Source organism: Populus trichocarpa, chromosome 9 (assembly GCF_000002775.5).
Source record: "Populus trichocarpa isolate Nisqually-1 chromosome 9, P.trichocarpa_v4.1, whole genome shotgun sequence".
NCBI classification, from domain to species: domain Eukaryota; kingdom Viridiplantae; phylum Streptophyta; class Magnoliopsida; order Malpighiales; family Salicaceae; genus Populus; species Populus trichocarpa.
This window is the reverse complement of record NC_037293.2, coordinates 1,535,225-1,549,965: the sequence shown is the minus strand read 5'-3', so window position 1 is coordinate 1,549,965 and position 14,741 is coordinate 1,535,225. Positions and strand designations below refer to the sequence as shown.

The window sequence follows — 14,741 nt, the reverse complement described above, 5'->3', positions numbered from 1 at the left end:
GCCACGCATTCCGATTGCAAACATCAATGTTCTGGAAATGACGCTCAACTTGAAAGAATTGAGGGATATTGTACAACAACAAATATTTCAAGGATTTTCTTCAATGTTTCCATTTCCATGACCCGACCTGACCCGAGTCCAAGCCTAGAACACAAGTTAGACGAGTTAATTTATAGGCTAGTGAGTTAACTGGAGTATTTTTTTTTTAAACAGTATTGTTTTGGATTAAAAAATAAAAACAACATTATTTTTTAAAAAATAATTTGATCTTCAGTAGGTTTTGCTCGGGTCAACTATATAAATGATTTTGAAAATTAATCATTTTAATTTATATATCATATTAGCTAAATCAAGCCATCAAACCAGGCTAGGTTTGAAAAACTATGGTTTTCACCTCAAGTTTTCTTGTGTCTCTTGTCGGCTTCCAGCTGTGGAGCTGCAAGATACCTGCATTTCAACTGCAAAGTCATTCTATTGATTATCTAGATTTTTTTAAAAAGAAAGAAAGAAAGAAAGAAAAGAAATAGAATTTAGGCCCATATAACTTTATCCATGGAAAAAAAGGGAAACGAAGAAACTAGGGTCATTAAAAAGAAACTGGTGTCTTCTCTCTTTGATCGGTCGTATTTATTTGGTAGCACTAAAAAGTACGAGGATGGAATAATGTCAGAAGGGTCCAATTTTGGTGCTGCTGGGTGGGGATATGCATGTCTTGAGCACTTGTTTTAAAGTGAGATTTTCTTTTTTCAATCAAAATCTACTCTCACCAATTCTATTATTATTCTATTAAAAAAATAATAAAACTGTAGTTTGTTATTAAAATATAAAAATAAATATTTTAAAATAAATTCATATCATTTTAAAACAAAAAAATATATAAAAAATCATGTTCTCTATCTAAACTACTTTTATCTCTTTAAAGACAATATCTAAACATAGTATAAAAAATATCCAAGGTTTGTTGGTGCCTAAAGACAACGCCCCTCCCTTGCAATTACTGCTAAAAATTAACTAATTGGTTTATGTACAGACTGAGTTCTGTTAGGGTGGTAGAGAGACGAGGAAGACAGTACCTTGAGACACCTTACCAGATATGATACACAGATATGACTTGTATCATATCTGGTTTTTTTCGGGTCATTGATCATCCGAATCAATATTAATTTATTTTATAAATTAAAACTATGTTGTTTTTATTAAAAAAATAATTAATGAGTTACAATTTAATTTTTAACTGGATCTTATCAAATCAACTTAAGATTTTGATTTTTTTTTATTTTTTTAAACTCGGTTCAACTTCAGTTCTTAATCAGCCGGATCCCAAATCAAGTTTAATTTGAAAACTATGATATAAAAGGTATTGCATGAATCATCTCCTAGTTTTTAGTGTCGAAATCTTCAAATTTTCAATCTCTCCTCACATAATACCACATGTTAAAAGCTCTCAACATTCAACAATTTTCAAGGTATGTTATAGATTAAGCCTCCAATCACTACTCATAATGCCCAACTTTGACTTAGTGTGCCTTTATTAGTGCTAGAAAATTGCTTCATAGAGGGACCAAGTTCTTGAACTCATTGAACATCCCACTCTCGAAGTAGATGTCGGCAACCACCACTCATCTTCTTCTTTTTTGTCTTTCTTTCTTTTTCTTCTTTTTTTTTTTTAAAAAAAAAAACTCATTTTGAGACCTGTGTTTGTATTAAATTGACAAATTAAATCTCGTATAATTAATTTTGTGAATTTGACCTTATAGTGGTTATCTTAAGACAATTCTATCCCATTAATCTCAATTGTTAACATAAATTCATTTACTGCGTTAAAGCTTGTTGAGGTGGAAAGTATTAGCCATATAATAAACAATTGTGGTGAAGTTGTTCAGTCCCAAGTTTTTTCTTCTCAAACATTTTTTTTTTGGTTTATTAACTGTCCATTAATTCGAGTTTTATAAAACAATTACGTGACTCTCTCAATTGGATTTGTTTGTTTTATTTTTTTAAAATTAGAACCGAGCATCTTTATAAAAATTGTCACATGAGTAATAAGTAATATTTATCAACTCAACGATCATCGTCATATCTAACTATTGGATTTCTATTAACAATTAAGGATTATTGGACCCAATATCCCACATGTAAAGAATGTAAGATTAAATTTGTAAAATTACTCACAAAGTTTAATTTGTGGGTTTGAAATAAACACTAGGCATTAGGGTTTTTTTTTTTAATATATACTTTAAACAAACATACAATAAGAGAAGAGATTTACTATAGAGCTTGTCAAAGAACCATCTCAACCCAAAAACTTAAACGGTTAGGTGAGGTTCCAATATATGATTTATATTATTCTCCAACACACCCTCTCAAGTGAAAGCCTTTTGGGTTTGAAATTTGCACAAGTCTATATTATCATGTGCTTAATTTTTATCAAATAAATCAGGATGATAAGATTCAAACTCGTAACCGTTTGGTCAACAAGACTCTGATATCATGTCAAAGAACCAATTCAACCCAAAAACTTAAGTTATTAGATGAAGTCTCAAGATATGATTTATATTATTCTTTAACAGAGCTAAAATGAAATTTAGGAAATGTATTTAGTAATATGAAACAAGATGCTTTTCAAAAGTGTTTTTTAATTAAAAATATATTAAAATAATTTTTCTCATACAAAATTTAGTACGTCAAAACCCTAACAAATATATAAAAAAAAACATAAATTTAATTTCTTAAATAAAAAATAATTTGAGAAATATTAAAAAAAAAAAAAAAAAAGGCAGAAACCATTTTTCATTGTCATGTATGATGTACACCTATCAATTATTGTCAACCACCAAACTTGTACAGGGGTTGCCATTCATGATTATGAATGTATTTGAAAGTGTAGTGTGGTTTTTTTCCGTGAAACCCACAAGAAAAAACATGTAAAACTTGCTTTTAATATATAGTAATGTTTTGTGTATTAAATGAATTATATATAAAAATTAAAACCCAATCAAACCACACTCCTAAAGACACCCGTATGTTGCTTCCTATCCACATTGAAGGAGAAATCCTTACCCCATATATGTCCCAATCAACTAAATATCCCCTTAGGACTTTTCTACAAAGCGTTGTGAGGAGGGTCTAAATATCCTTAGATATTACTCACACCTTGCACAGCAATTTTCTATCTGTAAGAGTTAAATCTAGAGAGCAAATGTTCTTTCCAACCATGGCAGGGGATATTTGAAGGGATATTTGAGGCAGTAGTAACGCCGTTCACGCTTTAAAGCTTAGAGGCACATGGGATATAGATAAGATCCGACGACCACCCAAACTAATGAATCTTTTCTTGCTTTCTTTTCAGTCGACTTCACCTGTAAGTTCAACTAAAGTAATTATGAAGAGAACTGAGGCTTGGCCCGCATACATCAGCAGATTAGAACCAATAAAATTCTCCATGGCACCATTCAACGTTATGGCTCTCAAGAATCCAAATCCTTTCATCTCCATGCAGCCAAAGATCTTTTGCCTGAAAAATATTATGAAAAAAAAAAAAAAAACTCAAAAACCAGTGGTCTAGACTCTAGTCTGTGCCTTGCTTTCCGACGGGAAACAATCATTCTAAATACGTATGCATAGCATGATGACGTGCCTCGGTTACACAAACCAGTGCAATTAGAACATCGCAATAATTACTTACCCAAAGAGTTTTATACTCTATAGATTATAAATAAATAAATTAGCTCTCTTCAAAAATCATCAAGCATTACTGAGTGAGATATAGATTAAACCTTTACCATAAAGTTTTAAAGTACTCTATTGGTATAATAGGTATGGGCGAAGAATGAAAATGGCTTCTCCATCAAAATAAACCTTTCCCCTTCTTTTTCTTTCTTTCTAATCCACTTTTTTGACATAGCTTAGATCTGTGCTCACATGGAATGGAACTCATGCAATCATCACTGTTAATTAAAGGGGGAAAAGACTTAAAATAACTCTTAGATCACATGGGTATTGGAATCTAATCAATATTATTTAATTTCTTTTTTCAACATATATATATATATATATATATATATATATATATATATATATATGCTAATATTCCAAAGCATACCAGATTCATAGTGTGTAAATCTCCTCTTTGCTGGCATTGGTATTGCCCCGTATACATTGATAAAATTAATGCAAGTAAATTGAATATTATAAGTAGACTGTAACTATTTTTTATTATATTAATAATTATTTAAAAAATTATACAGGTGCAGTGAGTCGCTCTCAACCCAAATACTGTTTGGGGTGTGTTTGTTTTTTTTCTTTAAAAAATTGAAATCCTTGACGATGGAGATTGAGACTCGAGGTATCGTTAATTTTTATTTATTGCATGAAGTTGACATGTTGTTAGGTGATTTTTATAGGCAGATAGAACATTCCCTTTGTAGATCAAAGCTTATAAATATATATTAGATTAGTGTGTTAATATATTTATTTATCGCAACAAGATTGTAGTTAAAAAATAATTAATATAAATTAGTAATTTATCATCATAAAAGCATGGTAAACAAAAAATATTCTAGAAAATACTAGAATTTATACATGTTTAAATTAACTATATTTAAATTAAAACAAAAAAGAGTATTTGCTTATTGAAACACTTTTAAAGTAATAAATTTTTTGTTGTTGTCAATGATGAATTATTTGTTCTTAAGGTTTTATTACTCCTCACTTGTGCAACTAAGAAGTATGCAATATGCCTCCCAATATTCCAACAACATTATCCTGGTTTAAATGCACTTCTAATTCAAGATCTTTGGATAAAAAATATAAAACTCAAATATCTTTCAACAATATGAATCTAAACTTTAGATTTGAAAGGAAAATCAAAATATAAAATGAAAATAAAACACTAAACATGAGGTGGGGAAGAATGTGTAAAAATCTAAAAAATTCCTGGGTTAAACTCTTCATCTACCCTCTTTTTTATAGTAAATTTTAAAAGTTAAAAAAGGTTGAAGAATTAATAAGAATTAATTCTCACTATTACCAACCTTTAATTAGCCACCATAAATTAATAATTAAATTTAAAAAAACAAAGAATTTTTTAAGATTAATTTCTTATTCACACATAACTTTTTTTAATTAAAACAAACTTTCAACATTTATTTTGCTTAATTTCTCTCCGGCATTTAAATATTAAATTGATGTTTTTTAAATGCTTTTCTAATCTTTTTTAATATGATAATGTCAAAAATAAATAAATAAATTATTTTAATATATTTTTAATTAAAAATATCATGCACAGTATTATCAAACAAACATTAAATAAAATGAGAAAGATGGGAAGATAAAAGAATTTTTGGAATTACCTAAAAAAAGGTTTGCTAAAGCAATACCTAAAAATCAAGATGATTCTTTAAAAGTGTAAAACACTTTTCCCATCCTTTATGGAAGTTTCTTGTATCCTTCACAAACGCAGACAAAAAATGAGAGCATGCAATTATCAAAATAAATAAATAAATTAAATTAAATTAAAAATCATGCACAGTGTATCATGATGTGCATCACATCACATACATGATATGAATCATGTATTCCCATTTGCCACTCCCCTTGATGATTGCTGCACGTCCGAGTCGCCATGTACGCACGTGTAAACATAGACTAAGTGCAGGGTAGTGGGGCACCCCTTTTTTAGCAAACCGGAATTGTTTTTTTGTTCCTCTCAATTTTACCTTCTCCGATGCTTCTCATGCATATTCAACCATGCCGTTTTTAATGAATAATGATTAGTTTGATTCTTTTAGTGATTAATTTCTCAAACAATATAATGAATGAAAACATTGATTAAGTTAGAATTTAGAATATATTAATAATCTATTTGGAAGTATGGTTCTGGTTGCTTTTTAAAGTATTTTTCGTGTCAAAATATATTAAAATAATATTTTTTTTTATTTTTTAAAAATTAAACACAAAAAATATTAATTTTTAACAAAAATAATTGAATTTTTAACCAAAAAAAATTAAATTTTTGAGGAACGCGGTTTGTACCGCGTCTCTAAACAGAGTCTAAATTTCATATGATACATATATGTTCTGGATATATTAACTTGAAATCTAATATGAGTTGATGGTTCAATTTGTTAATAATCAAGTGAGTTTAAATATTAATCTAGTTAAATATAGATGGATAAACAAGTTAATCTAGGCATTCATATTAAATTCTAATGTTATTAGACCTGGTAAAATTTAAAAAGGTAATTCAATTTTTATTAAAAATAACTTTGTTTCATTAAAAAAAAAAGTGAAACAAGAGCGATTTATTATTATAATTTAGAATGAAATTAAGGTGGGCTTAGTGATAATTAATTAATTACCCTAGTAAAGGAAGAGGCCAAAGAAATTCCCCGCCCCGCTTTCGCTTTCGATCGACATGCTATAGCGGAGGAAATTGCCGAAGACTCCAGTGTAGGGTCAAGTCCACGCACAACAGCAGGCGAGCACTGGCATCATGACACCTAGCATAGCTCTACCTACCATTACTAGCTAGCCTAGCATGGTGACGGTGATGTGAAAATCGTCAAGGACGTGCATGTTTCAACATGTATAAACTGGAATACAAGGAAGGCAGAGACAGAGAGGTAGAGCTAGGGTTTCTGATCAGGAAAATGCTTTTGCTCAATGCTCGCCCTCCCGCCTCGAGCAAGAGGACAGATAATACTACAAAAATGAAAGACAGCTGCAATTTGGTGCTACACTCCTCTCTCTTTCTACATGTCTGTTTCTTAACCTATTGGCCTGGAATATATGTTTGCGCTTTGCAGTGCGAACCAGCCCCTCAGGCTCAGCCTCCCCCATGACAACAAACAAGGACACCGGACAAAAAGTTAACTAGGCGTGTTTTGCAGGTTCACGGTCCCATTTTTTCAAATAACTGGTAGGCCCCAGCCCTACGATACCACTCTCTTTTTGCATTAAAAATGGCTTGTTATTATATATATATATATATATATATATATATATATATATATATATAGTCACTTCAATGACACAGGGCCCTTCCTATGGTTTAGTTCTCTCCCTCGTGTAAACACAAGGATTTAATAGATGGTTCAAGCTTAAAGGGATGACTCATCTCGCTTATCTTTAACATTGATTTGGTTGGTGTAAGATTAAATACTCCATTTAATAATTATTTTTAATATTACTGTATCAAAACTGTAAAAAAGAATATTAATTTTAAAGTTTTTTTTAAAAAAAAACCAAATAAACCACCCACATTAGTGTAGTGTTGATGATAGGTATTGAAATTAGGTGGGATTGGTAGGTGCGGCAGGATTTTTTTTTGCCAAGAATCACAGCCAGGGCATCGTCACAATTTCTTTGACTCCACGGGCAAAACATCATTTACAAGACCAGATCCTGGCGTGGATACATATACATCACCAAAATTAACCACAAGAGCCAATCCTCCTAGAGTTGTGATAGCATCGTCTCACCAAAAGGAGAGCCCCTGGTTCATGACCACCTAGAGTTTTTGACTTATTGGCATTTAAATAGAAACAAAGACACGCGCAGAGCGCAGTCACAAAATTACATTAAATCCAAATAAACTATACTCCATTAATCCAAAACCTTCAAAATATTCCAGAATCAAGATCCTCCCACCAGACCAAATAGATAATCATAGTAATTGGCGTCTATCACCACCACCCTTAACCGAAACCCCCCTCCCCCCACTCACTCTATTCATTATTATTTACATTTTAGCTCATTTTATATAATTACTAGCACTGCTTAAACACCTTGACCTCACATGATAGAGCAGGCATTAGGGTTCTCATCATTGAACTGCAAATGATCTGGGTAAGCCTGAACCGGTCGATATCCCTGATGCGGTGCATGCCCGAATCCATACCCCTGATGCGGTGCATGCCCGAATCCATACCCATACCCGTAATCTGGTCCATGTGAAGCATAAACAGGTTGACCCACATAACCATTTCCATAGGTTGGCTGATCCATGTATCCCAATCCAGGTTGCACCGTGAACTGCATCCTGTTGATCTCTTCCAATTTTGCAGCAGCAGCAGCAGCAGCAGCAGCATCTTGCCCGCCACCTTTCTTCTTTCCACCGCCACCTTCAGCAGCATTATCAGCTTCCTTACCACCTTCCTTCTCCTTCTTCGGTGGCACAATGTCCACCGGCCTCTTAAGCCTCTCCTTCAAAGTCTCGGCCAAAGCCTTCACATCCATCGTCCCTTTGACCGTCACCAATTCCGTCTTTGTGTCAATTCCCATCTCTTGCACACCTACAAAAAATTAAAATAATAAAGTTGATTAGTACTTAATAATTACTAATTAATCAGCAGCATTAAAAAATTTAACGCCGTGACTTGAACGGAAGTGACTTGAACGGAAGGGAAGATTTTGAAAACGTATATACCTTTGGTCTTGAGGACTATCTTTTGAATCTTCTTAATACAACCCTGGCAGTGAAGTCCCAGCTTTAGTACCGCCGTGCTCACCGTAGCCTGTTAACATTTGAATAATAAAGGCAAGTCATTAATTAATTAATCATAAATCATTACAATTAATAACAAAAGAATCCCAACATTAACCAAAAAAAAAAGTATAAACAAAGGCTTAGGCTCTAAATTTTTTAAGCAATACCTCTTTTGGTTTAGCAGCAGAGTCTGGTTTTTTGTCATTGGATTTCTTGTCTTCTTTGTTGCTGCTGCTGTTGTTGTTTTTGTTGCTGTCTTGTTTTTGGGGTTGTGGAGAGATGAGGTCGACCTGCTTCTTGGTTTTAAGGTGGAGATAGTCTGTGACTTTCAAGGGATCAATCTTTCCTGTAACAGTAAGCTTGTTTGAAGATGGCTCTGCTTTCACGGTCTCTACGCCTAAAAAAACCCCAAAAACAAAACCCATTAAAGAAACAGCAAAAACCCAGTTGCAGGATCTGCATAGCAAAAAAGGGAATAGAAATCTTATACTGAGAAGGAGAAAAACAGAGTAAAAAGAGATAATCTTTAGAATCTGCTTATGCAAAAAAAAAAAAAGCCCAACAAGGTTAAAAGAAAATGGATACCTTCTAAAGCACGAACAGATTTGACAATTTTTGAAACACATCCTTCACAATGCATTTCCACTTTCAAAACCACAGGGACTGGGCCTTTCTCTTCCTTCTTTCCTCCCCCGTCACTGCCTTTGCTTTTCTCTTCCTCTTTCTTCTCTACTTCGTTGTTGTTGTTGCTGCTGCTGTTGTTTTTCTTCTGCAAAACAGAGAGGAAAAAAACCCATTATAGCTAATTAGAAAGGATCCAAATAAAAACTATGAGTTAACGCAGAGAAAAAGGTAGCCTCTAGTTTTGAGTGGGTTAACTCACCTTAGCCATTGTGAGTTACAGAGCGGTTTCTGCTTCTGAAGAATGTTAGAACCAGGGAGAGGGAGAGAGAGAGAGAGAGCGAGGATTCGTGTAGAGAATGTTGGAGTCTTATTTATAGGGAGTGAATGGAGGAGGGCAGTTATTAGTACATGATGATGATGATGGTAAATCACATGTATGTATGTCATGTAATCACACCATATCATAGCATCATAGCAATGTAAAGTGGACTTTGTTGGATTTATATGCTTTCTAAGGTTTTGGGCATGTTTCTCGGTGGGGAAGGAGAAACGTCTGTGTATTTCCTGGCAGGAAAGCCCAGTGTAAAGCCTTCATTGGATTTATTGGGTTGCGTCTGTTTGCCTCTGTCTGTCAGTGTTAATGGAATGGCTTTAAATTTGGTGGATGTGACACACTCACTCTCAAGTAATTGACACCTTGTTCAAGCTTCTTCCCATGGTGCTAAGCGTGTAAATCAATCGACTGTAACTACACGTCTACACCCATTTACATTGATTTTGCTGCTGATACTATGTGCATTGTTCCTCATTGTACAAGACTTACAGAGTGATGATTGAAGCTTCTTTTGATGAAGATCGCGTAATGTGGAAGTTGACGAGGGAAGCATCTACGAGTTGCAAAGTGACAAGTTCTTCCCCTCTCTTGGGTGGGTATTGGATATGAGTTTAATCCAAAAACATGTGAGTAATGTGGAAGTTGATCTTAAATATTCCATTAACTGAAATATGTATAGAAAAGTGAATTACATGCATCTAAACCAAGTAATTCTTTCGTTTCATGCCAAATGAATTGTTGATTTATAAATTCAAAAGAAAAAACCTCATAGCAATTAGTGTATAAAATAAATATATTTTTTTACCAATTTAAAAACTAACGAGAAATTTATCCTTGTTAAGAAACTAGATATGAAAATTTAATTATCCATGAAGTAATGTTTTTTTAATTATTATTTTCTTGTTATACAGGAAAGGTATTATCCAGTCAATTTAGGTGTGAATCAATACTGATTCTTTTATAGATCACGATCTTGAAGATGCATCTCTATATGTATATGTATTAGAAAAATTATATAAATTCTCATTAGATGATTCTCACAAATAATGCATGTATTATGCTCAAATTCTAAATCAAACGATTATGCATGATTAATATATAAACTTATTTGAAATCAATTGGCAGGTATTTAGTGCATCAAATAAATAAAACTTTTGCGCAATTGCAGACTAGCGAGGAATTTCTCCTCGAGGGAACAAAAATAATTGATTACCTATGAAATTTGTATATCTTCCTTAATAGAGGATTAATATTAAATAATAAAATTTTAATTTTAATTTAGATAAAAAAATAAAAATAGATCAATATTGATCCGGGTTGAAATATTATACTCATGACCCGAGTCATAAAAAAATTATGAAATTCAATTCTAAATAAATTAAAATTGAATAATAAAATTGAAAAAAAACTAAGAAAAAAAAGAAACCATGGAAAAAAACAAATTAAAAGAATAAGGGTCAAATCTCATATAAAAATTAAACAAAATCAAATGATAAGGGATGAAATTAAAAATATTTTTTAAATAACCATTAAAAGAATAAGGATAAAATTTGATATAAATATTAAATAGAAAAAAATTCTAATGAATGAAATTGAAAAAAAAAAAACTTACTAAAAAAACTCAAAACAAATAAAAAGCAATCAAAATAATGATGGTCACAATTGAAATGAAATAAGAAGAAAATAAAGGACAACTCTTGATTTTGATTAGGCTGACACGTTTTCAAAGGGGAAGAGAGAGAGAAAATATAGAAAAGAAAAAAATCCAACCATCGCTTAACCACTGCAGTATCTTACACGCGTCGCCCCCGTGGATGCGCCTCCACATGATCCATCGGACAAGATGACGATTGACCTTTTTTGGCCGTCGGGAGCCACCGTACTCGTCATCTAAAAGGCATGTACACTACACACGCCACCAACTTCTCTGTGTTTTTTAATTTAGTTTATGAAAAAACCTAAGTGCCCCTAATCCCACATAATATTAACAAAAAAAAACATAAAAAAAGGACAAAAAATTCCATTAATAGATCTTTTACTTTAAAGGATACTTTAGTAATAAACTATGCTAAGAAGGACAAAAACTAAAAAATGCCCTTGCTCAAACAATTAAAAAAATTTAACTTTTAAGAGTATTTTAGACATTACATTGTGCAAATAAAATGTTAAAAGACTTTTCTACACTAGATCATAATACCTCTGGAAACATGTTATAAGATTTAAATTGTATAAGGTGAAATGGTAATTTGACTATGTAAGTCCACATTGAACTATGAGGGAATCTCCAATAAAACACTAATCAATTTTTTTAATTGTTTTATTTAGTATAGCTCGACATATTGACTCAAAATAGCATAATGAAGATCCGAACTCGAGCTAGGTTTCTAATTAAATCGAATAAGATATTGATCTGGTAGAAACATGACTGACCTAATCAATTTTTTAATAATTGATTAATTTGGTCAAATCCAGTTAAATCAACACCAAGAAAAAAAAACAAAACAAAAATGTTTTAATAAAAATAGCTGACTCGTGCTAACCTAGTAACTCATGGGTCAACCCATTGACACAATAAATTAATTCATTTTTATATTAGTTTTTGAATCGGGTCTGTAAATATGATTCTAGTTAAGGGGAAAAAAAGAAAAAAAATGAGTTCTTCTCTAAAATGTTTTTGAACATTTTTAAATAAACTAGATCTGATTTGGATGACCAAAGCCCAACCTAATACATTTGTGCTGTGAGCCTTGTAGGCTTGAACATAGTTTGTGGCAAGATGAGCTAGGCTGAGGTTACATAGACCGGATATCTCATGAAGTTTGGAAACCCACCATCCAAAACCTTTTATTATTGTTATTTTGTTATTGTTGTGATAATTTTTTGCTAGTAGCACAAGTCATCTTTTGCATATCAACATTAAATAATTCTTTTAATCCAGTAAAAAATATGTAAAATTTAAGGATTAAATTGAAAACAAATAAAACTTTAACTAAAGAGAAAATGACAAAAACACAAAAATAAAAACTAAAATGACCGAATATGAAATATCAATAACAATGAGGACCATAGTGTATTTTGGGGGTTAGAGAGAGAAATGAAGGGAAAAAAGGGTAATTAGGGATAAATCGACCATATTTGGATGACACGTGCCATCTATAATGAAAAGGGAAACAACAAAGAATAAAATGACACGACATAAACCTATTTTTAACCAATAACAATGAGGACCGTAGTGTATTTTGGGGGTTAGAGAGAGGAATGAAGGGGAAAAAAAAGTAATTAGAGATAAATCGACTACATTTAGATGATACATGCTATCTTTGATGAAAAGGGAAACAACAAAGAATAAAATGACACAATAGAAGCCTATTTTTAACTATTAGTAGTCGCTGCACGCACTGTCTAAAATGCATGACGGCTCCAAAATGCTAATATCTCTTTTGATTTTAAGAACATTATTTAAATACTAAATTATATTATTACCCTCAATTAAACCTAAAATTAACAAAAAAATCCAAGGCTAAAAACACCAAATTACAAAAAACACTAAAGGCCTAAGTAAATTTCTGTTGCCATTGAGTGTAAACACTGTAGACTGGAGCGGTCTTTCTCACGTGTGGATCTGCTTCCATGTGGTCTTCTCACTCGAGGTGGGAATTGTTGGAGATCTGCTTCCCCGTTAGTATGCAGGTCAACACAAGTTGTCTCTGCAATTCTGCATTTTTCTTGGCCTTTGGTTTATTTATACCTGCTGTTGCAGCACCTCTGTTTTCACTGCTCAAGGCTACATTTTTGGGAGGCCATCGTGGCCACTGTTATTGTATTTACGCATGCCTCTATTAAGGCTCTTTTATGCTTCCATTTACCCATGGTTAGCATAGCTTTTTATTTATTTTTTCTTATGTAACTGCTTCTTTGATGCTATGTCATTATAAGAGTTTCATTTCCGAGAGAGTTTTTTCAAACCAATATGGCTTTGTTTGTTCGTGCTTTCTTTAGATTTGGTCACCTTTTGTTTGCCAAATAAACATCTCTAAGTCTACGTTTTTGCTCCAAGTTTATGTTCTTGCTATCTCGATTTGAGCAAGCAAGGTGACTGATTACCCAGCTTTCTTTTTGGGCTGCCTTGATAGGGAGATTATTTTTATTTTTATTTTTATTTTGTTGTGTTGCTGTCTAGGGTGGAGAAGTTTTTTAGGCAGGGGTGTTGTTGCAGAACTACTAAAAAATAATAATTATATTGTGTTATAGAATAATATAAATTATATCATGAGCCTTCACCCGACAACTTAAATTTTTAAGTTGAGATGGTTCTTTTAACATGGTATTAGAGCCTTGTTAACCAAGCAGTCACGAGTTTAAATCTCAATTCTTATTTATTTGATAAAAATTAAGTACAGGATAATAAGAGTCTATGCAAGTTTCAAGTTTAAAGAATTTTTATTTGAGGGATTATATTAAAGAATAATATAAATTATATTATGAGATTTTATTTGATAATTTAAATTTTTAAATTGAGATGATTTTTTGAAAAAGAATTATTGCTCAGACATCTGTTTTATAGAGATATAAAAAAGAGGGATTTTTATTCTTTTTTCCTGTCATGTATGTCTGTTTTGTCAGAGGTTGGAGAATGTAGGCTGTTGTCGTTGAATTTCCAGTAAAAAAATCTCTTGACAACATGACAGCGTGGTTGCCCTTTTATCAATATATTTACGTTGTCTGTAAGAGATTAAGCAAAGTTTGTTAAGGATGCCGATAGATGCAACAAAAAAATGTTTGAAATTGCATTCAATCTTATTAGATAATGAAGTTAGCGATGGAGAAAATCAACTCATGTATTAAATTAGATTGGTGGCACAATAAAACAAATCCCATTTAAAAAAAAGTTTATGATAAAAAAAATACAGATTTATATGGCAATAATTTTTTATTCGGTTATGTTTAGTCAATTTATTTATTAAAATAAATTAGTAATATCGATATTAACACATAAATTTTTTAAAATGAAATAAAATAAAAAATATAATATCATGCAGGTTTCACATATTAAAAATATTATAACAAATACAACATTTTTTTATTCTAAAAAACCTATGTGAAATGTTTTAAAAAATACAAATAAATCATATTAATCTCCTCAAAAAAGTAAATAGACCAGTATAATTAAAAAATTAGTTTCATTTTAAAAAGTTCTAGATATGCCACATAAAATAATACAGGGTGTTAATCAAAGCATAAATTTTAGAAAAATTTTAAAAACATATATAAAAAAGACATTTATTAAAAAAAAAT

General features: G+C 31.6%; 1 protein-coding gene across 3 annotated transcripts; it reads right to left on the bottom strand.

Annotated features, from left to right (window-relative positions):
* Window positions 1-7,580: 7,580 nt before the first annotated feature.
* LOC7463312 (heavy metal-associated isoprenylated plant protein 3) lies at window positions 7,581-9,517 on the bottom strand. Of its 3 annotated transcripts, none has more exons than XM_024608124.2 (5): window positions 9,372-9,517; window positions 9,074-9,257; window positions 8,656-8,885; window positions 8,429-8,516; window positions 7,581-8,294 (listed from the first exon to the last, which is right to left on the bottom strand). In XM_024608124.2, the coding sequence occupies exons 1-5, from the start codon at window positions 9,378-9,380 to the stop codon at window positions 7,795-7,797; spliced, it is 1,011 nt and encodes a 336-aa protein (XP_024463892.1). In that variant the 5' UTR covers window positions 9,381-9,517; the 3' UTR covers window positions 7,581-7,794. The 3 variants fall into 3 exon arrangements, with proteins under 3 accessions (XP_024463892.1, XP_052311865.1, XP_024463893.1); XM_052455905.1 differs by having other exon boundaries at window positions 9,074-9,254; window positions 9,372-9,464; XM_024608125.2 differs by lacking the exon at window positions 9,372-9,517 and having other exon boundaries at window positions 8,656-8,944; window positions 9,074-9,248.
* Between the last annotated feature and the right edge of the window lie 5,224 nt (window positions 9,518-14,741).